Source organism: Camellia sinensis, chromosome 11, assembly GCF_055761805.1.
Source record: "Camellia sinensis isolate YWXY chromosome 11, ASM5576180v1, whole genome shotgun sequence".
NCBI lineage: Eukaryota > Viridiplantae > Streptophyta > Magnoliopsida > Ericales > Theaceae > Camellia > Camellia sinensis.
Genome location: NC_138971.1, coordinates 163002557 through 163030250, shown reverse-complemented (window position 1 = coordinate 163030250; position 27694 = coordinate 163002557). Strand labels below are relative to the sequence as shown.

The 27694-nt window shown below is 39.6% G+C and overlaps 1 protein-coding gene across 1 annotated transcript; it reads left to right on the top strand.

Annotated features, from left to right (window-relative positions):
• Positions 1–10464: 10464 nt before the first annotated feature.
• LOC145802832 (uncharacterized) lies at positions 10465–11331 on the top strand. Its single transcript, XM_082895622.1, has one exon. The coding sequence runs from the start codon at positions 10465–10467 to the stop codon at positions 11329–11331; it is 867 nt and encodes a 288-aa protein (XP_082751748.1).
• The last annotated feature ends 16363 nt before the right edge of the window (positions 11332–27694 follow it).

The window sequence follows — 27694 nt, the reverse complement described above, 5'->3', positions numbered from 1 at the left end:
AGGCGCGCGTGGAGCAGATGTCCTCTCCCTCGCGCCATTGGCCCAGGTGGCACACCTGACTGGAGTACCACGACCGGCCTATCTCTTGCGAAGAACTATCACCACAGGCACTCAACCGAGCTATGCCCCACCAGACTGCCCCTTGGCAAAGGGGCAGAGGGGTGATGCTCATGGGCCGGGCTGGTATTGACCGGTTAATCGTGGCATAACGGTCGCGAGGCATGCCGGCCTCTGTCCGTTTTACCTTCATCCGAGGTTATCTGGAATCTACCCATCTCGGCTAACCGGTCAGAGACGTGCCATCCCTCATTGTCCATAGTTTAGCCCGAGCTACTCGTAGCCCGGTCTCGCCACTTGGCTGTGAGCCCTGCCAAATGTTTGCTAGTCGCAGCTCGGCCAGGCTTAGTTCACGCCCGGTCAGCCGATCTTTTCGACTAAGCAAAACAGACCCACCGGGCGTCTCAGTAGAGGAAATAGCACGACGCCGTGAGGTCTGTCACGACCCGCCCTATCTTAGCTCGGCCGTACTAACGGCGCAAATCTCCCCTCACTCCCCATGTTTTCTCACGTCTCACATTTCACATGCAATCATTTTCTGTATCAAAAGAAAATGTGGTGGACATGCAGATCCTATATACACCAGGTGTTCTATTTCCTTTTATCCATTGTTTTTAATTTCTATCTTCTTTTTCTCTTCTTCATTTTGCCCATAAATTGAGCCTAACTTTTCCTCACATCTCTTCACTTCCAGTTTCATTTCTCTCTCTCTCTCTATGTCCGTTTCATCTCTCTCTCTTTCTTAGTTCCCTTTCTTTCTCTCCACCTCTCATTCTCAAACTCTCTTCCTTCTTCTTTATCTCTATTCTTCCTCCTCCTTCCGACCCCATAGCCGCGGCCTTAACCCACAATATCACCAACGCGCGAACTTCTCCATGACTGGCACATCGTCGGACCGCCACCACCACCATCACCTAATTCCATTATCATCTTGAACCACCATTCACAAAGTGTTGTAGGTGAAGAAAGAGAAGAAGAAGGAAGATGGAGGAGAAAGAAACAAAGTTAGAGAAGTTTATTTTGAATTTTAAAAGTTGGTTTTCGGCTTACTTTCGGCATGCCAAAACCATCAATTCCGGGAAGAAGTGAGAAAAATAGGCCATGTAAGATGAAGTAAGTTGAAGAGATTGGCGAAAGAATAAAGTAAAACCGTTAAGAATTAAGAAAGTTATGGAATCCGAAAGATGGTTCGAAGAAATGTTCGACGGTAGGAAAATAATCTTATTTTTCGTCAAATTTTAAAGATCCGATGGCATGGAAAAAGAAATGGAATGAGGCGTGTGAATAGTGAACCAAAAACTAGGCCGTGAAGTAAACCTAATGACAGAAAAATAAGATAAAACGGAGTTACGATGAAAAAGATACAAGAACTTGAACCAGTGGATTTGAAACAAAACTTCTGGGTCTTTCTGTTCGTGCGTGCTACTGCAGCTTGGAGAAGATGAATTGAATTTTATCTAGCATTTCTCGGCTCATGGTGCTATGGTGCATCCTAGTACATTTAGGTTAATCGAGTGGTCCTATGACTTTGGGGATGACCACCCTTAGGTTTTTCGACATGTAGAATCCATTTTTGGGGTTAGATCTTGCAAATTCTAAGTCTTAGATGATGATCGACAACTAAAAGTTCTAAGAGAATCCAATGGAAGATCAACGGTGAGATCATGTTCGATTAATGTAAAATTTCAGCAAGACGATCATGGAGCTAGGACGGTCATATCTTACGATCAGAATCATAAATCAAATTTGGACGATAAATTGTTAGCAACCTAACATAGTAAGAAAAACCCTCTCAACTCTCTCATTTTTTTTAGTTGTTGAAATTTTTAGATGATAAAATGATTAATTTATAGATAGAAATTTTTATATATATGCCTGTAAATTTTGTGATATGTATATCAAATATTTGAAGATGTTGATAGTCTTAAAGTCATGGTATTAGTGTGGAAATAGGCTTGCATGTGTAGTTTATACCATTAAAGAGAGGATTGAAGAATTTATTTGGTCTTTGAATCTACCAAAAAATTTGTACGAATTTTTAGACAATTTTATAATCAAAATTGAAGATTATTTCTCCTAAAAAATTGTTTATAATGATGTCTGCTTCATCCATGAATTTTTGCAACAATTATGGAGCTTTGTACGAATTTATACAGATTTTAAACCAAATCTGAAGCTATAGGCAGATTTTACTATGTGTTTGAAAAATCATTGAAAATTTTATATTAAACCAAATCTGGTAATTTCTAAACAAAAAATGAAATTTGAGAAGTCTAGTTTCATAATAAATTTTTAGATTATGGAATTGATTTAAAAATTTAAGTATGGAATTAATTTAAGAAAATGTGATAAATCTGTGTCATAAACTTTTTTGGAATTTTTTGAAATTATTTATAATTTATTTTTGGAAAATGCTTTTTGAAAAATGACCATAACATTATATGAATTTTAGAGTTGTATAAGTAATTTATTTATAATTTTAATTGCGAGATATACATTCTAAAAAAAAAAAAATTGGCAGATTAAAGAGGAATCAAAAAAAAAAATTATCTCTTCAATTGTTTATTTGGACAAAAATTTAGTGTTGTGCTAATCTAATCTTGTAGATTAAAAATCCATGCTTGTGTGTGATTATGATTTAATTCTTCTTTTTGGTATCTACATTATTATTTCATACCATGGTTTAAATAAATTGTTTATTTAAATTTTGTACATTTGTTTACTATTGTGTGACATGTGTAATATTTTATGTTGAGAATTTTAATGAGTTGGTATAACATTATTAGTAATTAAATGTTGAATTATTGTGAATATCTCAACAAGTAAAGAACCACGAAATTTAACCAATGATACATTAAAATTTAAAAGTGATGGGGTGAGCTCGGTTTAGAATCTTGCGCAAGTGAGTTGCGAACCCTAACATGGCACGGGAATGTATTTTGGCTCTTATCGGTGTAGGCGATATAAGGTTGGTGGTGCGGGTGTCGCAACATAGACCATCCCCTTAGGGCAGACCGTGATGTCACGACTCGAGTGTGTAACCCTGGTGCGTGGGCATCATTGGTAGTTACAGTAAGTAACATTTGAACATTTGACCAAGGGGGAGTCAGAATTTCCCGTGGCCATTGCTTAGCGGTTGAGTGGAAATAGTGCTCCGCGGGGAGTTACTTAAATTTATCTGATAAACTAAATCTATGAAAATTTAAAAAGAAATGTGGGCATATTTCTTATGATGAAACATTGCTTCCGTTTGTTATATATTTTTTTATTTGATTTATTATTATCTATTGTTATTATTTCAACTGATAACATTCCTTTTATACTTACTAAATGTTACTTGTTATTCTGTGACTACACATTATTCATAAATTGTGAGTATTATTATCGGGATGGGTATTTTCAGGTTCTAGTATCTTATTGAGCTCATCGCTCATTGGCATTCCCGTTGCCCTGGCGTTTTATGCCAGGTACCGAAGAAACCGAAGGGAACACCGAGGCCTTGCAAGGTGACATTCAACCTTGGTTCGCTTGAAGAGTGCCAAGTTCCATGAACCATTTTTCTAAGTTTCTAGTTTTTTTTCTTTTAATGTTATATTCATGTTGTTTTTATTTACTAAGACTAAGTTTTAAATTTTTATTGGAGTTGTAATTTAAGAACTTTTAATTTCTGGGTTGTTAATTAATGCTAGTAATATTGGTGACAACATTGATGAGGGGTTAGTTATTAACAAAATTGATTTTAAGTTCTAAATCTTATTATGATGTCCTCAAATCTTGGGGCGTCACACTGTCTAGTGCATTTCAACTTACATCGTACTATCTAGTACATTTCACCTACATCACACTGTCTAGTGCATTTCAACTTACTTCGCACTATATTGTGCAACGCACTGTCTTGTGCATCTAAATCGCACTGTCTAGTGCATTTCAACTTACATCGCACTGTCTAGTGCATTTCACCTGCATTGCACTGTCTAGTGCATTTCAACTTACTTCGCACTATGTTGTGCATCGCACTGTCTTGTGCATTCGTTTTCACTTGCACTGTCTTGTACACTCACAGCGCACTGTCTAGTGCATTTCAATCTACATCGCACTGTCTAGTGCATTTCAACTTACATCGCATTGTCTAGTGCATTTCACTTACATCACACTATCTTGTGCATTCACTTACATCGCACTGTCTTGTGCATCTACATCGCACTGTCTAGTGCATTTCAACTTACATCACACTGTCTAGTGCATTTCACCTAACATCGCACTGTCTAGCGCATTTCAACTTACTTCGTACTATGTTGTGCATCGCACTGTCTTGTGCATTTGTTCTCACTCGCTATCTTGCGCATCCTGTATCACACTATCTTGTGCACTTTGTTCGCGCTATCTTGTGCACCTGTATCGCACTGTCTTGTGCAACCTGCCTCGCACTATTTTATACACATGCATCACATTGTCTTGTGCACTCACTTGGTCTAGGAGACCTTAAATCCTCTAAAGGTGCAATTCCTTTGGTGTTTGTCATGCTCGAACGAATTCCGACCGTCTGGTATAGCCACCTGCCTGTGTTTGCAGTGAGTTCCTAGGAGATCAACTAAGACAGTAGAAACTAGAGTTCAAATGGCCGATGCCTAGAACACAAAGGTTTAGGATTTTCGAGACTAAAGTCTGGTTTGAATACCCAGGGGTGTATCCTCGGCTTGAAATCTGTATGGCAGCACCATAGGTTAAGGTAGCTTATATACGCCTCAATTCTATATGCTAAACCAACCTAGTCTGTCACCCTGTTGGAAAATAAGGAAAGTTGAGAACATAGCCAGAGAGAAAAGTAGTACCTGTGGTTTGGAAGCGCAAGATGAAGGAAGAAGTCTTGAAACCAAGAAGAAGCGGAAGATCCCCAGCAGTGTGAGGTGAGTCATTGCCAATTGCCCCTGTAAGGTACTTTCACTTATTACATTGCATATAGCATTTATTGCATGCATCTACTACATTATCCATTACATCCATTACATCATACCATTTTATCGCCTACATCATTTCCATGTTAAGCTTAGTTTGGCATGTGCCCATACATTCCCTCGTTAAAGCATGGTTTTGTCATGTGTCAGTACCCATGCTGCACTGAGGCCAGTATTGAGGGTGTCAACACTTTTTCTGTGTTAGACGTGGTCTGTTTTGTGTCCATGCCTTTTCTAGGCAAGATGTGGTTCAGCCTGCGTCTTATTCACTTTATCCATTGCATCTATTGCATTGTATTTTGTCTTGTTGCATTCAGCATTTAGGATCATTATCTTCCCCTAGCAGATCATTCCTCACTTATATCATTCCACCCAATTACTTGTACTCTTTCTGTTTTTACGAAACACATAGTTTTGCAGGTGCTCGCATCCTTTTCACATTGAAACATGGTTTTGTTGTGAAAACCCATATTTAAATTATTCTTAAAAGAAAATAAATTAATTAATTAATTAATTAATGTTATTCAGAATCTACCTAAAATATATAATAGTGTAAAAAAAATTAGTTTTAAATTAACCCAATTCAATCACTAACAAAGACCTTATTAAGAATAAAAATTTCGTGGATGTTCAAAAATTATTGTTATGAATTATTAGTTATAAAAAATAAAAATAAAAATAAAAAGAAGAAGAAGAAGAAGAAGAAGAAGAAGAAGAAATTATCGTGGCAATGCCACCTGCTTGTTTGCATGGTGGTATGGGAACCATAACCCATCATCCTTCTTAGAATTTAGAGAAAGCCATATTTCTTTTGGAGAAAGTGAATAGATTTATTAATGAAAAGAATGTGTGTGAGAGAGAGAGAGCCTCAGAGAAGTGGCTCTATAAATTTCATACCACACACAGTGTTTATACGCACTGTGTTCATTCAAAGACTAATAAATAAATAAAAAATAGAAGGAATTCTTGTGGAAGAAGAAGAGGAGGTTGAGGTTGCATATTTTCCTACCATTTCATTATTCCATTTCAACTCTACAACTAAGTAAGAAAACCCTCTCAACCCTCTCATTTCTTTTTATTAGTGAAGTTTTCAGATTATGTCCTTGTAATTAAAATGACTACTCATAAATAGAAATTTTATATATATGTGTAGGAATTTTGTGATGTGTATATGAAGTGTTTGAAGATGTTGACAGTCTTAAAATCATCCTATTATTGTAAAAAAATAAACTTGCATGTGTAGTTTATACATTTAAAGAGAAGATTGAAAATAATCTATCTGTTTTGAATCTGCCAGAATGTTTGCCCGAATTTTTAGATAATTTTATACTCAAAATTCCGAGATGATTTCTTCTACAAAGTTGTTGATAATGGTGTCTAGTTCATCCAGGAATTTTGGAAACAATTTTTGAGCTTTCTTCGAATTTATGCGAATTTTTAACTAAATCTGAAACTGTGTTAAAATAATCTGTTTTGAATCTGCCATAATGTTTGCCCGAATTTTTAGACAATTTTATACTCAAAATTTCAAGATTATTTCTTCTACAAAGTTATTGAAAATAATGTCTAGTTCATCCAAGAATTTTGGCAACAATTTTTGAGTTTTCTACAAATTTATACAAAGTTTTAACTAAATCTGGAATTGTGAGACAGATTTTACTATGTATTTGAAAATTTATTTAAAATTATATACGAAGCCAAATCTGGTAATTTTTAACTAAAATATGAAATTTGAGAAGTCTAATTTCATGATAAATTTTTAGATTATGGATTTGATCTATAAATTTAAGCATGATATTAATGTAAGGAAATGTGACAAATCTGTGTCATAAAAATTGCTGAAAGTTTTACAGGATTATTTACATCTTATTTTTCTGAAATTATTTCTGAAAAGTGACCTAAACATCCCTGTTGAGTATTCTGTTCAATCGCACGAATTTTAGGATTGTGTAAATAAGTTATTTATAATTTTTAATACCTAAGTTACCATCTGAAATTTTCTGGAGAAGATAAAATCATCACTTCAATATTGTGTTGGTCTAATCCATCAACTATTATAAATTAGTAATCCATGTATGTGTGTGTTGTGAGTTATTTAATATTGTGCTAGTCTAATCTTGTAAATCAAAAAAATTACATGTGTGTAATTATGGTTTATTTCTTGTACCTAAGTTATTATGTTCATACCATGGTTTAAATTAATTGTCTATTAAATTTTGTACATTGAATTATTTTTGGTGTGACATGTATAATGTTGGGAGTTTTGTTTTACTTGGTATAACATTATTGGTGATTGAGAATTGAATAATTTGTGTTTAATATATAAATTAACCGAAATAATTAATGGTATATATATAAAGTTACTGACATAGGGTTAATACCGGATATTCAAGGTGAGCCCTGATTTTTAATAACTTTTAAGTAAATTGTGTCACGAAACCCTAAGTTGGCACGGGGATTATTTGAACCCTTATCGGTATTTGGTTTTGGAATAAGGGTGGATGTGCGGGTGGCACGCAGGGAAGTTACGTACCCCTGGTAGACCGTTCCCTTGGGGCAGACCATGGATGTCACGGCTTGGGTATATAACTCCGGGCGTGGGCATCTTTGGTAGTTCTTAAATATTTGACCAAGGGGGGGTTTCCAAATTAACCGTGGCCATGACTTAGTGGTTGGTAAGTTAAACCTCTTTGGCGAGATTTCAAGGGTCACCTAAGTTATTAAAATTATTTGAATTATTTTATTGGTTGTAATTTTTGTTTGGAATTATATTAGTATCTCGTGTTTATAATCTCATTATTTTCTCTCAAAAAGAATGGTAGGTTGGTTATGTTTTCTTACTGTGTTGCAAAACTCATGGCATATATTTTGTTGCCCTGGCGTTTCATGCTAGATTATGTCGAGGAAGGGACTGAGGCTGAAATTGGAGCTGCTGCTAATATCGAATTTTGGCTAACTTAGAGTAAAGATTTTATCAAAATAAAAAAATTCTGTCATTTCTTGTATTAGTATTTAACTATATTGTGACGTTGTGTGTGAACTTGTAGTTTTATTTTGTTGTTGGACTTTGACTATGTAAGAATTTAAAATTTCCTAATTAGTAGTTATAATTTTATCTAGCAAGTTATTGTTATTTAAATCTTATGACGTTTCAAAAAAAAATTTGGGGCGTCACAGTTTGGTATCAGAGCCTAGGTTTGAACCTTTGGGCCATGGGTAGTAATTTATTATTTTTACATTTAAGAAAACCTTACCTTAATTTGTAATTTTCGGGGACTTAACTAAGTTAGAACCTTTTAATTGTAGGATGCCAGGGTCATCAAACATTAACTCTAATGAGGAAAATTCGGTGGAAAACTATGACATAGAATCTGACCTAAGTGAAGAAGTGGAGATGCCTATAAAAGACTATGAATCTGAGCCTAAGCTTGACCCTGAACCTGATCCTGAACTTGAGCCTAAACCTGAGTCTGAAGAAGTTGTACCAATATACCGCCCCCTGGAGGTTATTGTGATTGAATCGGACACTGAAGATGAGTCTCTAGAAGGCAATACCGAGGAGAGCACTGGAGATGTAGGAGCCACGTTTGAGGGTTGGGATGTGCGAAACGGGTTACAGATTGGCTCTTTTGTATATGTTAGACTTTATCCCCTAGGAGGTTGTGCTTAGAAAGCTGAGAGTTGGGTGGGTACCTATATCGGACTTATCCAGATTCTAAGACAAAAGACTCCCTGGGTATATCAATTAGGCCCCTTCCTGGATGGTTTCACCGATAGGGTGGGTGACCTTTTTGACTTTTGGAGCCTTCAGTGTATCATGCCCGACCCAAGCAAAATTGTGAGGAGAGATGGGTCAGTGGACTTCAGGGACTGGAGGACCTATCGGGAAGAGCCGGTGCAGCTGTTAGGGCATCGTGTGTGCAAAACTGCTATCTTCGTGAGGGTGCTGTGGCGATTCATGGGGCTTTTCCAAGCCACATGGGAGCCGAAAGCCCTTGTATGGAGAGACTTTCCTTGGCTATTTTAAGGGGTCTTAAGGGAATTATAAACTAGGCTAACCGATTGTTTTATATGCTCACATGTAAAAATTGCCTAGTTTAGAATTGTGAGTGTAGGAGTTAACTCGGAATGTAGGGACTATCTTTTGCCCGTAGTATGTTATTTAATCTTTTCCTTTGTTTATTTGTATTTTGCTAATTGTAGCTTATCTAATCTAATTAATGAAGTTTTTTTTTCTATCCTTGCACATAATAATAATAATAATAATAATAATAATAATAATAATAATAATAATAATAATGATAATAATAAATAAATGAACAAATCACGAATTACTAAAGGAAAAAAAAAAATCCCATCATGTAGAATGGCTGGACGAACAAGAAATAATAACAACGACAATGGTGATGGAGTGTCTGATAGCGATGTCACGCGAATTTTACGCGCAATTGCTGATAGGGTAGGCAATATACCACCCCGAAACCAAGATCAAAACAAATCGGAAATGATAGCAAAATTTGAAAAGCTACGTCCCCACAAATTCCTTGGTGGATCAAACCCCCATGAAGCTGAAGCTTGGTTAAGACAAATTAAGAAGTTACTAGATACTTCCGACATCCGAAATGAATAAGATAGAGTGACCATGGCGGCATTTCAAATGGAAGGGGAAGCAGATCATTGGTTGGAAATGATCAAAAGTACTCGACAAGTAGAGACATTAACTTGGAGACAGTTCGAAGATCTGTTCATGGAAAAGTATTTTCCTAACTCACTAAGACAAGAAATGATTCAAGAGTTCCTCCAACTAAAACAAAGAAAAATGTCAGTCGCTCAATATGTGAATTGTTTTGAAGCTCTTTCACGGCACGCTTTAGCCATAGTAGCAAATGAAGAGGATAAGGTTAGGTGATTTGAATGGGACTTTGACACAGACATTAGAGGAACATTGATCGCAGTGCAACTTTTCACCTATGCTCAAATGGTGGATCAAGCTTTAATTGTGGAACGGGAGTTGGCGGATTCCGAACGCATTCGAAATCAGCGATCAAGGAACAACAACCAACCACGCGGAGGAGGCCCAGTCCACAACACCAGAGACCATCCTGCGCTAGCACCTTATGCCGAAGGGTTGCAGCAGCAACAAAGACAGAATCGAGGAAACCAGCAAGGAGGAAACTTTGTAAATGAGTGGAAAGGAAAGTGTTTCAGATGCGGTCAGCAAGGGCATCATCGAAGTGAGTGTCCTCAGGGTGGGGAGTATTTTACGGATCAGTGAGGGGCACAACAATACAACAAATGCCAGCCAGGGCAAGGTTCTAAGCCTACTCAAAATACTCAGGCCAATAAGGGGCAGCCACAAGCCTCTAGGAATGTAGGCCGACCAAGAACACAACCACAAAAAGCTGGAAATGGAAAGAAACCAAGAGGGACTACCCAACAGGCAGTAGGAAGAATGTATGCTCTCCAAGGAGAAGAGGATGTTGGTAACCCAGCAGTAATTCAAGGTATGTTAATCCTTATGAATTCTTGGGTTAAAGTATTGTTCGATTCCAGAGCTTCGCATTCTTTTATATCTACTGCATGTGTGTCAAGTTTGGGTTTGGAACCCAAAACGTTAGAGATGGCTATAAGTGTTGCTTCACCTTTAGGAGGCCAAACCCGAGTAAATCTAGTATGTAAGTCTTGTGAACTAGAAATCACCGGTTCATATTTGATATGTAATCTAAGGGTGATGGATATGTCTGATTTTGACGTCATCCTAGGAATGGACTGGTTGTCAGTTCATCCAGCCATTATTGATTGTTACCGTAAGACAGTGACAACATCCTCCCTTAATGGCACGAAAGTTCAATTTAAAGGAGATAGACAAGATTTTCTAACTCCAACATGTCGCAAGTCACGGTGGCATGACCAACTAACTGGATGGTTGGCAAGTTTAATTTTGGAAGACGAAAATCGAAAGGATCCGGAATTACCCCATGTGGTGTGTGAGTACGCTGACGTTTTCCCTGATGAATTACCGGGATTACCCCCAAAACGAGACGTAGATTTCATGATCGAGTTTCAACCTAGGGCTTCACCAATTTCAATAGGACCACATCGTATGGCGCCAGCCAAACTTCGAGAATTAAAGGAGCAGTTACAAGAACTGTTGAGTAAGAAGTTCATCAGACCAAGTACGTCCCCTTGGGGAGCGCCGGCATTATTCGCGAAGAAGAAGGATGGAACCTTAAGATTGTGCGTCGATTATCGACAACTAAATCGAGTCACCATTAAAAATCGATATCCCTTACCCAGAATTGATGACTTGTTCGATTAATTAAGAGGTTCAAAATGTTTTTCCAAAATTGACCTTAGGTCGGGATATCACCAACTTCGTGTCAAAGGAGAAGATATACCCAAAACTGTGTTTCGAACCCGTTATGGCCACTATGAGTTTGTGGTAATGCCATTTGGTTTGATGAATGCGCCTGGGGTATTCATGAGTTTAATGAACAAAATTTTTACCCCCTATTTGGACCAATTTGTGGTAGTATTCATTGACGATATTTTGATATACTCATGATCGGAGGAAGATCACGTGCAACATCTGAGAACCGTTTTGCAAATTCTAAGAGAGAACCAATTATATGCTAAAGCTAGCAAATGTGACTTTTGGTTGAGGGAAGTAAAATTCTTAGGTCATGTTGTGTCTGAATCAGGAATATCAGTGGATCCTGCTAAAGTAGAAACAGTAATGGGGTGGAAACAACCTAAAAATACGTTTGAGATTTGTAGTTTCTTGGGATTAGCAGGTTATTATAGGAGATTCATTCAAGATTTCTCCAAATTAGCCAAGCTGATGACACGCCTAACGCAAAAAGGTGTAAAGTTTGAATGGAACGAAACGTGTGAGCAGTCATTTCAAGAACTCAAGAAAAGACTGACAAGCGCTCCTATATTAATCATACCCGAACGTGACGTTGGGTACACTGTTTATTGTGATGCCTCTAAAGAAGGGTTAGGCAGTGTGTTAATGCAAAATGGGAAGGTAGTAGCTTACGGATCAAGACAATTGAGGAATCATGAGAAAAATTATCCTACTCACGATCTGGAGTTGGCGGTTGTGGTCTATGCACATAAGACTTGGCGACATTACCTTTATGGCGAAAAATTTGAGATATTTACCGATCACAAAAGCTTGAAGTACTTGTTCACACAAAGAGATTTGAACATGAGGCAGAGACGCTGGATAGAGTACCTTGAAGATTACCAATTCACCTTGTCTTATCATCCCGAGAAGGCTAATGTTATAGCAGATGCACTAAGTCGAAAGACAAGAGAGATTGTAGCCAACATATCAATTAAAGAATGGGAATTGATAAGCACCATGAATGGGTTTAAGTTACAACTAGAGACTCAGAATGGGAAGGGTAGGTTGTTTACAATAGTTACAACACCCCAACTTCTTACCAAAGTGCTGGAAGCCCAAAGATTTAATCAGGAGACCGACTTCATCAAGGCCCGATTAGTGTCTGGGGAATCTTCACTGGATTGGACGCTTAATCAAGATGGTAGTTTAAGGTATTTAGGTAGAATTTTTGTGCCAAACATCGAACAATTAAGAGACGAAGTACTTAAAGAATTTCACCATTCAGTTTTTGCGGTTCATCCGGGAGGAAATAAGATGTACCAGGATCTTAAGCGACAGTATTGGTGGAGTGGAATCAAGAAGGACGTTGCTCAATTCGTATCTAAGTGCTTGACCTGTCAGCAAGTGAAGGCAGAACATCAAAAGTCGGCAGGGAAACTCCAACCTTTACATTGACCTAAGTGGAAATGGGAACACATAACAATAGATTTTGTAACGGGATTACCCCAGTTGTCGTAAGGCCATAATGCCATTTGGGTAGTGGTTGATTGATTAACTAAGACGACACATTTCCTACCAATAGGACCAGCAGGCACACTCGAATCTTTAAGTCGATTATTTATTCGAGAAATCATTAAATTGCACGGAGTACCAGTCTCAATAGTGTCAGATCATGATTCTCGTTTTACGTCATAATTTTGGCAAAGTCTGCAAAAAGCCTTGGGTACAGAGTTGTGTTTTAGTACAGCTTTTCACCCTCAAACTGACGGTCAATCAGAAAGAACAATTCTGACTTTAGAAGACATGCTTTGAGCTTGTGTGATGGACTTTAAAGATAGTTGGGAGAAACACTTACCACTAGTCGAATTCTCTTACAATAACAGTTTTCAAGCAAGTATTGGTATGGCACTATATGAAGCCTTGTACGGATGGCCTTGCCGATCACCAAAATATTGGACAGAAGTCGGAGAAACACCCTTTTTAGGGCCAGAGTTAGTTCAAGAAACTACCGAGAAGGTGAAACTAATTAGGAAAAGGCTCGAGACCGCTCAGAGTAGGCAGAAAAGCTATGCAGATCAAAGGAGATGACCTTTAGCATTTAAAGTTGGAGATCATGTGTTTCTGAAAACACAGCCTCGTCGAGTTGTTCGTTTCAGAAAGAAGGGAAAGTTGTCACCTCGCTTCATTGGGCCTTTCGAAATTTTGGACAAAATAGGAGAAGTGGCGTACCATTTGGCTCTACCGCCTCAACTGGTTGGAGTACATAATGTTTTCCACGTCTCTATGCTACGGAAATACGAGCCACACTCTTCTCACATCATCAATTGGGAGGAAATTAACCTTGATGAAGACGTGACATTTGAAGAAAAGCTTGTCAAAATTTTAGATCGTCGCTAGAAGAAATTACGAGGTAAAACTATATCGTTGGTTCGAGTTCTCTGGAGACATCGTGGGACGGAAGAGTCAACGTGGGAGCGAGAAGATATGATGCGTGCCAATTACCCTCAACATTTCGAGTCTAAAGGTACGAATTAATTTCGAGGACGAAATTTTTTTTTGCGAAGGTAGATTGTGAAAACCTATATTTAAATTATTCTTAAAAGAAAATAAATAAATAAATTAATTAATTAATGTTATTCAGAATCTACCTAAAATATATAATAGTGTAAAAAAATTAGTTTTAAATTAACCCAATTCAATCACTAACAAAGACCTTATTAAGAATAAAAATTTTGTGGATATTCAAGAATTATTGTTATGAATTATTAGTTATAAAAAATAAAAATAAAAATAAAAAGAAGAAGAAGAAGAAGAAGAAGAAGAAGAAGAAGAAGTTATCGTGGTAATGCCACCTGCTTGTTTGCATGGTGGTATGGGAACCATAACCCATCATCCTTCTTAGAATTTAGAAAAATCCATATTTCTTAGAACTTGGAGAAAGTGAATAGATTTATTAATGAAAAGAATGTGTGAGAGAGAGAGAGAGCCTCAGAGAAGTGGCTCTATAAATTTCATACCGCACACAGTGTTTATACGCACTGTGTTCATTCAAAGACTAATAAATAAATAAAAAATAGAGGGAATTCTTGTGGAAGAAGAGGAGGAGGTTGAGGTTGCATATTTTCCTACCATTTCATTATTCAATTTCAACTCTACAACTAAGTAAGAAAACCCTCTCAACCCTCTCATTTCTTTTTATTAGTGAAGTTTTCAGATTATGTCCTTGCGATTAAAATGACTACTCATAAATAGAAATTTTATATATATGTGTAGGAATTTTGTGATGTGTATATCAAGTGTTTGAAGATATTGATAGTCTTAAAATCATCCTATTATTGTAAAGAAATAAACTTGCATGTGTAGTTTATACATTTAAAGAGAAGATTGAAAATAATCTGTCTGTTTTGAATCTGCCAGAATGTTTGCCCGAATTTTTAGATAATTTTATACTCAAAATTCCGAGATGATTTCTTCTACAAAATTGTTGATAATGGTGTCTAGTTCATCCAAAAATTTTGGAAACAATTTTTGAACTTTCTACGAATTTATGAGAATTTTTAACTAAATCTAAAACTGTGTTAAAATAATCTGTTTTGAATCTGCCAGAAAGTTTGCTCGAATTTTTAGACAATTTTATACTCAAAATTTCAAGATTATTTCTTCTAAAAAGTTGTTGATAATAATGTCTAGTTCATCCAGGAATTTTGGTAACAATTTTTTAGTTTTCTACGAATTTATACAAAGTTTTAACTAAATCTGGAATTGTAAGGCAGATTTTACTATGTATTTGAAATTTTATTTAAAATTATATACTAAACCAAATCTGGTAATTTTTAACTAAAATATGAAATTTGAGAAGTCTAATTTCATGATAAATTTTTAGATTATGGATTTGATCTATAAATTTAAGCATGAAATTAATGTAAGGAAATGGGACAAATCTGTGTCATAAAAATTGCTGAAAGTTTTACAGGATTATTTACATCTTATTTTTCTGAAATTCTTTCTGAAAAGTGACCTAAACATCCCTGTTGAGTATTCTGTTCAATTGCACGAATTTTAGGATTGTGTAAATAATTTATTTATAATTTTTAATACCTAAGTTACCATCTGAAATTTTCTGGAGAAGATAAAATCATCACTTCAATATTGTGTTGGTCTAATCCATCAACTATTATAAATTAGTAATCCATGTATGTGTGTGTTGTGAGTTATTTAATATTGTGCTAGTCTAATTTTGTAAATCAAAAAAATTGCATGTGTGTAATTATGGTTTATTTCTTGTACCTAAGTTATTATGTTCATACCATGGTTTAAATTAATTGTCTATTAAATTTTGTACATTGAATTATTTTTGGTGCGACATGTATAATGTTGGAAGTTTTGTTTTTGTTGGTATAACATTATTGGTGATTGAGAATTGAATAATTTGTGTTTAATATATAAATTAACCGAAATAATTAATGGTATATATATAAAGTTACTGACAGAGGGTTAATACCGGTTATTCAGGGTGAGCCTTGGTTTTTAATAACTTTTAAGTAAATTGTGTCGCGAAACCCTAAGTTGGCACGAGGATTATTTGAACCCTTATCGGTATTTGGTTTTAGAATAAGGGTGGATGTGCGGGTGGCACGCAGGGAAGTTTTGTACCCCTGGTAGACCGTTCCCTTGGGGCAGACCACGGATGTCACGACTTGGGTATATAACTCCAGGCGTGGGTATCTTTGGTAGTTCTTGAATATTTGACCAAGGGGGGGTTTCAAATTAACTGTGGCCATGACTTAGTGGTTGGTAAGTTAAACCTCTTTGGCGAGATTTCAAGGGTCACTTAAGTTATTAAAATTATTTGAATTATTTTATTGGTTGTAATTTATGTTTACAATTATATTATTATCTCGTATTTATAATCTCATTATTTTCTCTAAAAAAGAATGGTAGGTTGGTTATGTTTTCTTACTGTGTTGCAAAACTCATGGCATATATTTTGTTGCCCTGGCGTTTCATGCCAGATTATGTCGAGAAAGGGACTGAGGCTGAAATTGGAGCTGCTGCTAATATCGAACATTGGCTAACTTAGAGTCAAGATTTTATCAAAATAAAAAAAATCCTGTCATTTCTTGTATTAGTATTTAACTATGTTGTGACGTTGTGTGTGAACTTGCAGTTTTATTTTGTTTTTGGACTTTGACTATGTAAGAATTTAAAATTTCCTAATTAGTAGTTAAAATTTTATCTAGCAAGTTATTGTTATTTAAATCTTATGACGTTTCAAAAAAAAAATATTTGAGGCGTCACATTTGTTATGTGTAAACATCTATGCTGCACAGAGGCCAGTATTAAGGATGTAGGCACTTAGCCTGTGTTAAGCGTCGTCTGGCTGTGCCCACTTCTTTTCTATATAAAACGTAGTTTGATTTTGCATCTTCATCCCTTTATGGTATTTACGTGGTTTTGCACTGCTTGTGGTTTGATTATTTCGTTACATTGTATATCATTTATATTAATTCGTTACATTGCATATCATTTGCATCATGCCCCTGAACTACGCTGGTTTGATTCCTTGCAACGGGATACGTAAGCAACCCTCGAGTTCAACCAACTGTATCTGCATTTTGTTTGTTTGCCCAAGTCCTACAGCCTTGTCAAAATGGGTCATCTTCAGGCTTTAACATTCACTCACATCATTTCATGACTCTAAGTTCTGTCAAAGAGGGGCAACTGTAGACACCCCATTTTTGACAATCCTTACGACTTGGACATCCTCTCATGCACGCCCGATGAGAAACGTATTTGCTCGCTAATTGCTCGAAGTCCTCAACAGAATGCCACAACTTTGAGCCTTTCAAACCTTGCACCCTTTTTGTCTCATTTTTGGACCAGGCCTTGGTCTTTCTAGCCTGCAACCTCTGGTGGCTTGTCGGCCTTCCCTAGAGGCTGCCGGCCATCACTTTTGGTTTGTCGTTCACTGATGTGGCTTGCCGACCACCAGTGTATTTTGCAGATATTTTATGCCAGTTGTTTGCATAGGTGCACCCATCTATCCCCACGTGTAGGGCTAGATCTCCTTGAGAAAATTTTATGTTTTCTATATATAGAGACCTTCTCTTTCTTGTAGCAAGGTTAGAAAATTTTAAACTCAAAAATTTTCCTCTCTCTACAACTCTCTCTCTCTCTCTCTCTCTCTCTCTCTCTAGCATTTCTTTACACTTTAGCCTCGAATTCCTTAACCTTTGCCTATGCATCCTTAACCAAATCTTCTCATCTTTGAGCTGAAGTGTTCTTGGGCTTGGTTTGAGCTCTAGAGGGTGTACTTGCTTGGTTTTGTAACTTGGAATTACTCTTCTCTTCAAGAGGTATAATATTTACTTTATTAGCTTACTTTGCGGACTTGTTTTTCTATCTTTTCCCCACTGTTTTGGGGTTGTTTTGGGGCTATAAAAACTCATTATTTGTGGGCCAAAATTTGTGGTTTTAGGCCATTTAAGGTAGGGGGTGGTTCACCCTTCTTTGTACCTTTTTTATAAGGCTTTTCCACTTGTGTTTCCCACCCAAACTATCTTTTTTCAAGCTTTTAAAAACTGATTTTCGGAGCTTTTTTAGTGGTGAAAATCATGTTTTGAAGTCCAAATTTGGAGGGGTTAGCCTTCCCTCCTTGTGTCATGCTTACTAGCCTAGTTAGTGCCATGTGTTAGTTTATTTTTCTAGCCTGTTTTAGCTTAATTCCAGCATGTTTGAGCCTTTGATTTGGACTATTTTAACTCTGTTTTGGGTTGGTTAAGTCATTTGAGTCTTGTTTTGCATGCTTCTAGTGTAATAATCCTCACAAGCTTGGTGTTTTAGGCCTTTAGACACCACTTGTTCGAGTTGATTGCATTGTTTTAGTGCTTTTCACACTTAATTTCAGCACTAATAATCTCTGCAACCTCCCTCCTTTCTTGGCTTTTAATTTTGCTTTGAAAGTGGTTTCCAATCACTTGTTTGCCTAAGTGTAAAATTGAGGTTTCATACTTAATGGTTTAATCCCTTAGGGGGTTCATTACCAACAGTATGATGCTTCTTTCATTCCCAGAGCAACTTGTGTTTTGAGCCCTCTTTCCATTAGAGAAATTAATCTCACCTTTTAGATTTAATTGGATTAAAGAATGGTAGGTAGATTAAAATGAGTAATTTAAACTTGGAACTAAAACTGAGTAAGATAATAACTTGGTATGTTCAATCGGACGTTAATTAAACACATGGAGCTTGGACCATTTCATACTTGCTAGTGATGAAATGATCCAAGTCTCCAAGGTCAACTTCTTTCCTTGATCTTTCATGAAATGGGGGAGTTTTGTGTCTTGTTTTGTGTTTATTGAGCTTGCACATCTTGAGTCACAAGCCATCATGCAATGAAATTGCTTGAGTTGGTGGTTTGTGGCTTAAGTTCACAACTTATTGGATTTGTTCATGAAAACGAGGGGTGAGTTGTGCAAACAAACTCTTGAAATACTCTATATATGCTCTATTTGTCCTCTGTTACAGCAAGATGAACTTGTGCATTAGTGGCCGGCAGGCCACTTTCCATGGCCGGCAAACCACCTTTGATGACCGGCAGGCCACTTTCATAGCCGGCAGGTGGCCAACAATCCTTACCAGTGGCCGGTTGGCCACTTATGAAAATCTTAACAGAGTGTTGGTAAGGTGAAGCAAAGTTGTTCTGGAAATGTTCGACTGTGCAAACAGAGGCATTCAGGAGCAAAACAGTGGTCTTTTCGAGTGGAATCCGAGCATGCGCATGCACATCTCTCATTTCCCAGGGCAAAGTAGTTAATTGCTTAGTTTAATTATTAATTGCAATTGTGTTTTAATTCTTTAATTAGTTAGCTAACTAGTTAATTAATTCAAGTGTTGTAATAATTAGTTAAGTAGCCTAGCCAGTTTATTTTATTCGGTTTGTAATAATTAGCTTAATTAGATTAGCTTAGTTATCTAGTTAGCTTAGTTTATTCATTCGGACTCTCCTTCGTGAGAGCGTGATGTAATAATATGTATGTCTTCCAACCCCACGTCGTTCTCCATTTTATTTATACATTTTTTATGGTTAGATTAGGAGCATCACGTTTCAATTAGCATATCGCATGTTTGCATCCATTCATTTGTCTTACATGCACCGGGGCTCGACTCATCATTCAAACTACATTGTCGCTTCAGTACCTCATTGAATACGTGTTTAAACGCATGCCATGAAATTGTTGCAAATAACATGTTAAGTAGCCGAGCCTATTTTAGTTGCATTTTTGCATGCGTTGCATTAGCCATCTTGCATAGTTAGGAATCATGCATTTTTCTAACTAGTTTCTCTTTTGGCTTAGAGTACTAGATGAGTTTTTAGTGCTTTAGCATACTTGCATGAGTCTGAGTGACTGTCGTGACTAGCATGCTTGCCATGAGGCTAAGTACTTACTTGCTATAACTGTTTGAGTGCTTGTGTATGAAGGCTTGTTGCTTGAATTGGAATAATTCAATAAATGTATGTTTAAGCCCACCTTTTCAAGTGGCAAATTCAAAAACTTTAAGCCCACTTTGTTAAGTGGAAACATCACACCCTTTTCGAAAAACAAACATGAAATTGAATTGTTCTAATTCGGCAAACTAGTCTATACCTCGTGTGCGCATCACATAGTAAATGCTAGCCTAATAAATCGAAACAAGAGTATATAATGTTGATAAAAATCATATCATGAGTAGTAGAGGCCGATCATTGAACGGGCGAGCTGGGGTACTCAATCCATGATCTTCCCCTCTCGTACCTAAGTTCCCGAGTCGAGACAATCTTGGTGATGACGGACACATGGCCTTTGGCATAAGTCATGGGTTTCCTAAATTTTTCCAAAATAAAATATTTAGGTGGCGACTTTGTATCTGAAAAAGCAATCCATTTTTGGCAATTTGATTCAAAATCGATTTTTCAAAAGATTTACCGGATTTGGACTCTTTGGTGTTTATCAATTTCACATTGCACTTATGAGATTAGATTCAGAACCGCGGGAGTTCGAACTGTAGGGCATATTTCGAACTTCTGAAAGGGGGCGCGAAAAAGCAGAGCTACACACCTTGGCTGGGAGATAGTTGCCCCTTGTTCATTGCAATCCATTAACCACGACAAATTTTCTGTGTACAGTAATTCGTTTCTATTACATATAGCTTTCATAAAATCACACGGTGACTGAAAGAATTACATTGGCAAATGGAGAGGAAACTTGTCCCTTGTAAAAAATTACATCAAAGATTGAAACTAAAAATAATACAACTTCAGATTGGTCGCGTTCCATAGCCGGGGTATAGCTTTGCCGTTTAAGTCCTCTAGATGGTATGCCCCTTTACCTGCCAGACCGGTTATCTTGTAAGGCCATTTCCAGTTTGTCCCTAGTTTCCCTTCGCCCGGCACAAGAGTATTACCCATCACCTTTCTCAGAACCCAATCCCCGACCTTGAACTGTCTGGAGTGAACTGTTTTGTTATACTTTTTGGACAGTTCTTGTTGGTATGCTGCGACATGGATCAGCGCCTTTTCTCGGCATTCTTCTGCAAGGTCCAATTCTACGGCAATGGCTTCGACGTTTAAGTTTGGCTCAAAATTTTCGCTGCGGATGGTGGGCATGCCAATCTCCAGTAGGATGACTGCCTCTATGCCATATGCCAAAGCGAATGGTGTCTCACTGGTTGAGCGTCTTGGCATAGTTCGGTAGGCCCAGAGGACATTTAGAAGTTTCTCGGTCCACTTGTCTTTGGCCTTTTCCAGTCTCTTTTTCAACCCATCCAGAATGGTTTTATTTGATATTTCTACTTGGCCATTCGATTGTTGGTAGGCCGGCGTCGAGTTGTAGAACTCTATCTTCAGCTCCTTGCAGAATCCTCTGAACAGTCTTCCATCAAATTGGGTGCCATTGTCAGAGATCAAAGCCTTGGGGACCCCAAACCACGTTATCACATTCTACCAGACAAATTTCTTCACATCTTTTTCCTTGATTGTTTCCAGAGGCTCAGCTTCGACCCATTTGGTGAAGTAATCGGTTGCTACAATGAAGAATTTGCGATTGCCTGGCGCAGTTGGGAGTGGTCCCACTATGTCCAGGCCCCACATTGCGAATGGCCAAGGGCTTGTGAGAAGGAGAAGTTCTCTGGCCGGCTGGTGGATTTGGTAGACGAACTTTTGGAACTTCTCTCATTTTCGCACATACTTCTATACGTCGGCTTGCATGAGGGGCCACCAATATTCCTGTGAAATAGTACGGTAGGCCAGGGATCTTCCCCCCAATGTGGCTGCCGCATATCCCTTTCATAGATTTCAAACAGAAAAACGTCAACTTAGCTCGGATGGACGCACTTCAAATATGGGCCAATGAAGGACTTCTTATACAGGCTGCCAAATAGAGAGAGCCAAAACTGCTTAGATTTCACTCAGATTTTTTTTGCCTTTTTCTTGTCGGTCGACAAGATTCTTTCTTTCAAGAAAAGGACAATGGGGTCCATCTAAGAAGGACCTAGCTTGGCTCAGAGAACTTCTGTCTGCTCAGAGCCTTCAATGTTTGGTCTTGGGAGGATCTCAGGCTGGGAGTTGACTTGTCGACCATGGAAGCCAAACCGGCTAATTCATCTGCTCGGCTGTTGTTTTCTCGACTGGTTTGTTAAACGCGTATGGCTTGCAGTTTTTTGATTTGCTCTCTTACCAAAGTTTGATATTTGGCCATGCGGTCATCTTTAGCTTCGTATTTCCCAGACATTTGGTTTACAACGAGTTTTGAGTCGCTGTAGACCATTAGCTCAGATGCTTGCAGTCGGAGTGCGCTTTTCAATCCGGCTAGCAGTGCTTCGTACTCAGCCTCATTTTTTGACGCTGGAAACCCAAGCGTGATGGAATGTTCAATGGCCAGTCAGTCTGGTGAAATCAAAACTACGCCTAGCCCGACTCCATGTCTGTTTGAAGCACCGTCGATAAAAATTTTCCATATTTTGCCAATAAAAAGCTTCCAACATTTTGCGGGGTTTTAGGATTTTTGAAGGTTCAGGTGTTCTAAGTTGCTCGACTGCTCAGCTATTTTTGTGTCAAGCATGCCTTCAATGATCGCAAAAAACATGCCTTCATCCCCCCTTGGCAATGCGGTGTTGGATCCAATAGGTTGTCCTGTTATTTCCAAATCCAACCGCGCATTGCCAGGTTAAAGTTGGCCTTCAAGTGATGGGCCTGTAGACGGGTGCGCAACTTCTGCGTCGTCTTCCACATTCAGTTTGATAGGAGGCTGTGCAATTTCTGTTGTGCCTACCCTTTTCAACTCGGTTGTGTCGGTAAGGGCCACTAGACAAATCGGGTGAGCTTCAGGCGAGAATTTTGCAACGAAGTCGACCAATGCATGGGCTTTGATGGCAGTTCAGGGTTGAAACTTGATGTCGAATTGCCCCAACTCGACTGCCCACTTCAAGATTCAGCCGGAGAAGTCTGCCCACTCAAACAAGGCTTTCAAAGGGAACTCGATCAGCACCATGATCATGTGAGCCTGAAAGTAATGTGCCAATTTCCTTGAGGCCATCATTAGTGCCAAGATGAGCTTCTCCAGCAGCAAGTATCTCGACTCCGCTGGGAGTAAGGTTTTGCTAACATAAAAGATCGACAGGTGTTGTATGTCTTCCACTCTCACCAATACTGCGCTGACCGCATGCTAGGAAACGGCCACGTAGAGGTAGAGTTCTTCACCTTGCTTTGGCGTGACAAGAAGTGGGGCAGAGGATAAGTACGTCTTCAATTCGGTTAACGCCTTGTCACATTCTGCATCCCACGAACACTTCGATTTTAAGGCTTAGAAGAAAATGCAACAATGATCTAAGGACCGGCTTATAAATCGGTTAAGCACGGTTGGCATCTCGGCAAGGTGTTGTACGTCCTTTGCAGAGTTTGGCTGCTTCAATTCTCATATAGCCTTGATTTGAGAGGGATCTACCTCAATCCCACGGTTCGTGACTAGAAAATCCAAAAAATTTCCCGATCGCATACCAAAGGCACACGTCGATGCGTTTAGATGTAACTTGTGTTGTTTGAGGATGGCGAACATCTTTGCTAAGTTGGTCAAGTGGTCGGTCTCACATTTGCTTTTCACGACCATGTCATCGATGTAGGCTTCCATCGTTTGGCTGAGCAATGGAGCAAACATCTTCGTAACCATCCTTTGAAAGGTTGCCCCGGCATTCTTTAATCCGAAGGGCATAACTCTATAACAGACCAATCCCCTCGGGGTCATGAAAAAAGTGATTTGTTGGTCGGGCTCATGCATGGCGATCTGGTGGTATCCGCGGTAAGCGTCCAAGAAACAGAGGCGGTTGTGACCGGCCGTTAGGTCCACCACTTGGTCGATTCTGGACAAAGGGAAACTGTCCTTGGGGCACGCTTGGTTGACCGTCTTGTAGTCAACACAAGCTCGTCATTTCTCATTTTTCTTTGGCACTGCGACCATGTTGGAGACCCACTATGGGTAGTCTATTTCCCAGATTGTCCTTGCTTCGAGCAGGTTCTTTACCTTTTCCGATACTACCTTGGCATAATGAAGCGCTGATCTTCGTGTTTGTTGAACCACCAGTCGGGCGCCAAGGAAAACGTTGAGTTGGTGGCAAATGAAGTTTGGATCAACGCCAGGCATGTCGTAAGGCGTCCACGCAAACACTTCAATGTTTGTCACTAAGAAATTAACCATCTCCAACTGTTCTTAGGCGGTCAGGCTGGATCCTAACACGAAGAACTTTTCAGGATCGTTCTCGTTGATCCTTACTTCCACTAAGTCTTCAACAACCTTCTCCTCGGCCCTGGTGCCCATATCATCCAGGACACTTTGATCTTCCAACCCCTCAATCATTTGTACGAAACCTTTGGCAGCTTGACTTTCCTTCACGTCCACAAAACACTACTTAGACATGACTTGATCACCCCGCACTTCTTCTATCTTCCCGGCAGCAAAGGAAATCCTCATGACTTGGTAGTAAGTCGATGCCACCGCCTACATGGCATGATGCCATCCTCTACCCAGAATCAGGTTATATGTGGAGGGCACCTTCAGCACCCAGAATTCCACTTGCTTAACGATGGACCCCGCTTTGACCAGTAAGGCCATTATGGCTACGAGTTGAAGCCGACCAGTGGTGAGGTCGCTGGGGCCAAGTCCTTATTATTTAGCTTTAGTTACTTGAAGGCGTCGTAATACATTATTTCAACCGAGTTGCCCTGGTCGATCAAAATACGCCTAACGTCGAAGTTCTTCACACGGAGTGTGATTACTAACGCATCATTGTGCGGTATTTGAATGTGCTTGAGATCTCTGCTTGAAAAGCTGAGTATATCCGTTATCTCGATTTTGCCTTTCTTGATGGCTGGTTGGACCGACATAACTTCCCTCTTATGCTCTGCTTTTTTTATCATCCCTCAAAGCTCACATACCCGCGCTGGCTCAATGATACCATGGATCACATTGACCACGCCTTGGGGGGTGCTTCTAAGGCGGCCAAACCGTTAGGCTCGGCTTGAGCATATGGTGCGGCCTTGGAGTTGCCATCAATATAGCGATCTAGGTGGCCGGCAGCCACTAACTCCTCTAGATGCTGCTTCAAAAGGACGCAATCTTCTATGCGATGGTCGCACTCATCATGGTATGTGCAACAGTATCTCGGATTGAAGCCTCTCTGCGCATCACCCAACTTAGCTGGAAACCAGACGTATGCCTCATCGCAGATTTCGCTAAGGATGCGGTAAATTGAGATCTTAAAAACCATGGTGATGCTTGTTCGAGCGTTCAACTTTCTCCTTGCATCTTCCGCAGCATCACGAGGTAGTCAGCTCGGTCGTTTCAACGACTCTTACCCCGATTGTTGCGGTTTACACTGCGATCTAAATCTCTATTGCGGTTGCTTGGACGGTTTGCCTCTTGTCCGATCACGTGGACCTTTCCTGCCACTTTTTTGTCCGCTGCCACCAGGTTCACCTTCGTGGTAGTCGCAGTAGCATCATCCTCAACTCAGATGTGGTCATTGATGCCCTGCATCAATAATTCCATGGTTGCCAGTTGGTTCATGGTGAACGAGTCTCAAAGTCTACGTCTGACTAGGAGACCGCGCTTGTATTGGGTGATCGCTAAGTTGGTCGGGTAGTCAAGGATTTTGTTAAAAGTTTCCCAATACTTGGCATTGTATGCCTTGAGTGAGTTGCCCGGCTCCATCTTGATGCTCAGAAGATGGTCAACTTCTTTGGGCGTTTTAGTGTTTGTTTTGAATCGAGTCACGAACGTCTCCGCCAGTTGCTACCACCTTTCAATACTTTCCTCTGGTAGCCTCTTGAACCATTTTAGGCCCAACTCACCCAAACTTGATGGGAAGATAAGGCACATAAGTGCGTCGTTCTGCCTATAGCCAGCCATAACCTGCCGGAAGTGGCTCACATACATGTATGGATCAGTTTTTCTGCCATAGAGCGTAAACTTGGGTTGGTGAAAGCCCGCAGCGAGCGGCGTTATCTCTATCTCAAGGGAGAAAGGGATGGCACTCGGCCTCGCCAAGTCTCTGTCTAAAAGGACATATACAACTGGGTGTGGTGGCGGCATTACGACTTCTTCACTAGCGCGACCTCCGTGGAACAACCGTTGTAGTGCCGGCACCCTTTGCGCCTCCCGCCGGTGCGGTCATTCTTCCAAGACGTCTCTCAAGTCCTCTGAATGGGCAGAGTAAGAGTATCTTAACGTCATCAACGAACGTGAGGGACGGTAGCTACTATCTCATGCGCACGACTTCTCCACCGGCAGGTCAAAGTCACCAACTCTATAGCTCCTGGTGATGGAAAGGGAAAGCGTCCTTTGCTGGTTTTGGTTGCCTAAGCGACGGGGTTGGGTGCACTCACTGTGGTTTTCCACTCCAGCAACACCCTTCCCTTTGACTTGCCGCTTCTGCGCTTCTATCTCCGCCGCTATCCTCCGGATGATGGCATCTTGGTCTCTCAGCTTGTGCTCTAAGCGTTGAGCGTGCGACTCTCTTCGTCGCCGATATCCATCTAGACTCTGGGAGTGATCGGTGCTCCTGGCGCTCTTGTCTCGCACATCTTTAGAGAGCCTTCTAGATGATGTCTGCAAGCCCGCCATGTTTGGAATAGTGGGGGGTCCGTCTCTCCTTCGGACTGACTCTAGGGTCATGCCATCAACGACGGACAGTGGAGTTTCGTCATTGTTCGCCATGAAAAATGATCGGATGAGCTTGGAGGACAAGGTTTTGTCTGTCAAGGATTCCCGCAGACGATGCCAATTGTACGGGAGCAAATATTCTCTTGCTTCCATACTCCTCGTTGTCCAAGCTCTTCGTGGCCCCGAATGACGTCGTTCAACCTGAGACCACAACGACGGTGAGCTACCCAGCAGGTGGTTGTTGGAAAACCCCTCCAACGATCAAGTTAGCACACAAAGAGAGAGAGAGAGAGAGAGAGAGAGAGAAAGAGAGAGAGAGAGGGGACAAAGTGGTAGGTGAGCTCTGATCAGAAGATGTTCCAGACCTATGTATGAAGGTGCAACATCATTTATATAGTTTATGCGCACGCCTCTGCGTCCATTCCCCTCTGGATGCGTGGACCTGCTCTCCTCTTACGTTCTCCCATGTGTCAGCGCTTATACAGCTAAACACCAAATAACGAAAACTGCCAAACGATATTAACGCATACGGACGGCAGAATCTTCTTTTTGCAGTCCCGTCATGCCGCGTAGTACTCCCCGCCGAGCTACGCTTAGTGCGGTGGCACGCCATCACCTTACGACCGTGCTACTATTTTGGTCTCTTCGGTAATTCCTGATCGTGGGCTCAACCGAGCTCCTCTGTCCCGACCGAGCTCCTGCTCAATTGAACCTAATCTTCTGAGGACTAATCTTGTCTAACTTAGTAGAGCGCACATCTCCTCCGGGCTAGCAATCCAAAGTTGTTCCAACTCGACCGAACTGAGTCCTCGGTCCGACGCATACCCAACATCTGACCAAGCAGGGACCCCAACTCTGGCCCAAACCAGCTCGGCCCACTATTATGTCATAAACCTCTCTATCAATTTGTATAGATAAATATATAAAATAAATAGTAGTGTTAGAGCACATAGATAAAAAATTAGTTAGGTAAAATAAAGAGTATACTATTTTTATATTTTAACTAGTGAAAAATGAAGAACAGTATTACAGTTGCTATTATATCTTAAGATTGAAACAACGTAGGATATGGGTCGAGGTCTTCCCACATCCATTTCCGCCCATCTCCCCACATCTGATCCAACCCTCAGGAAACTCTACCC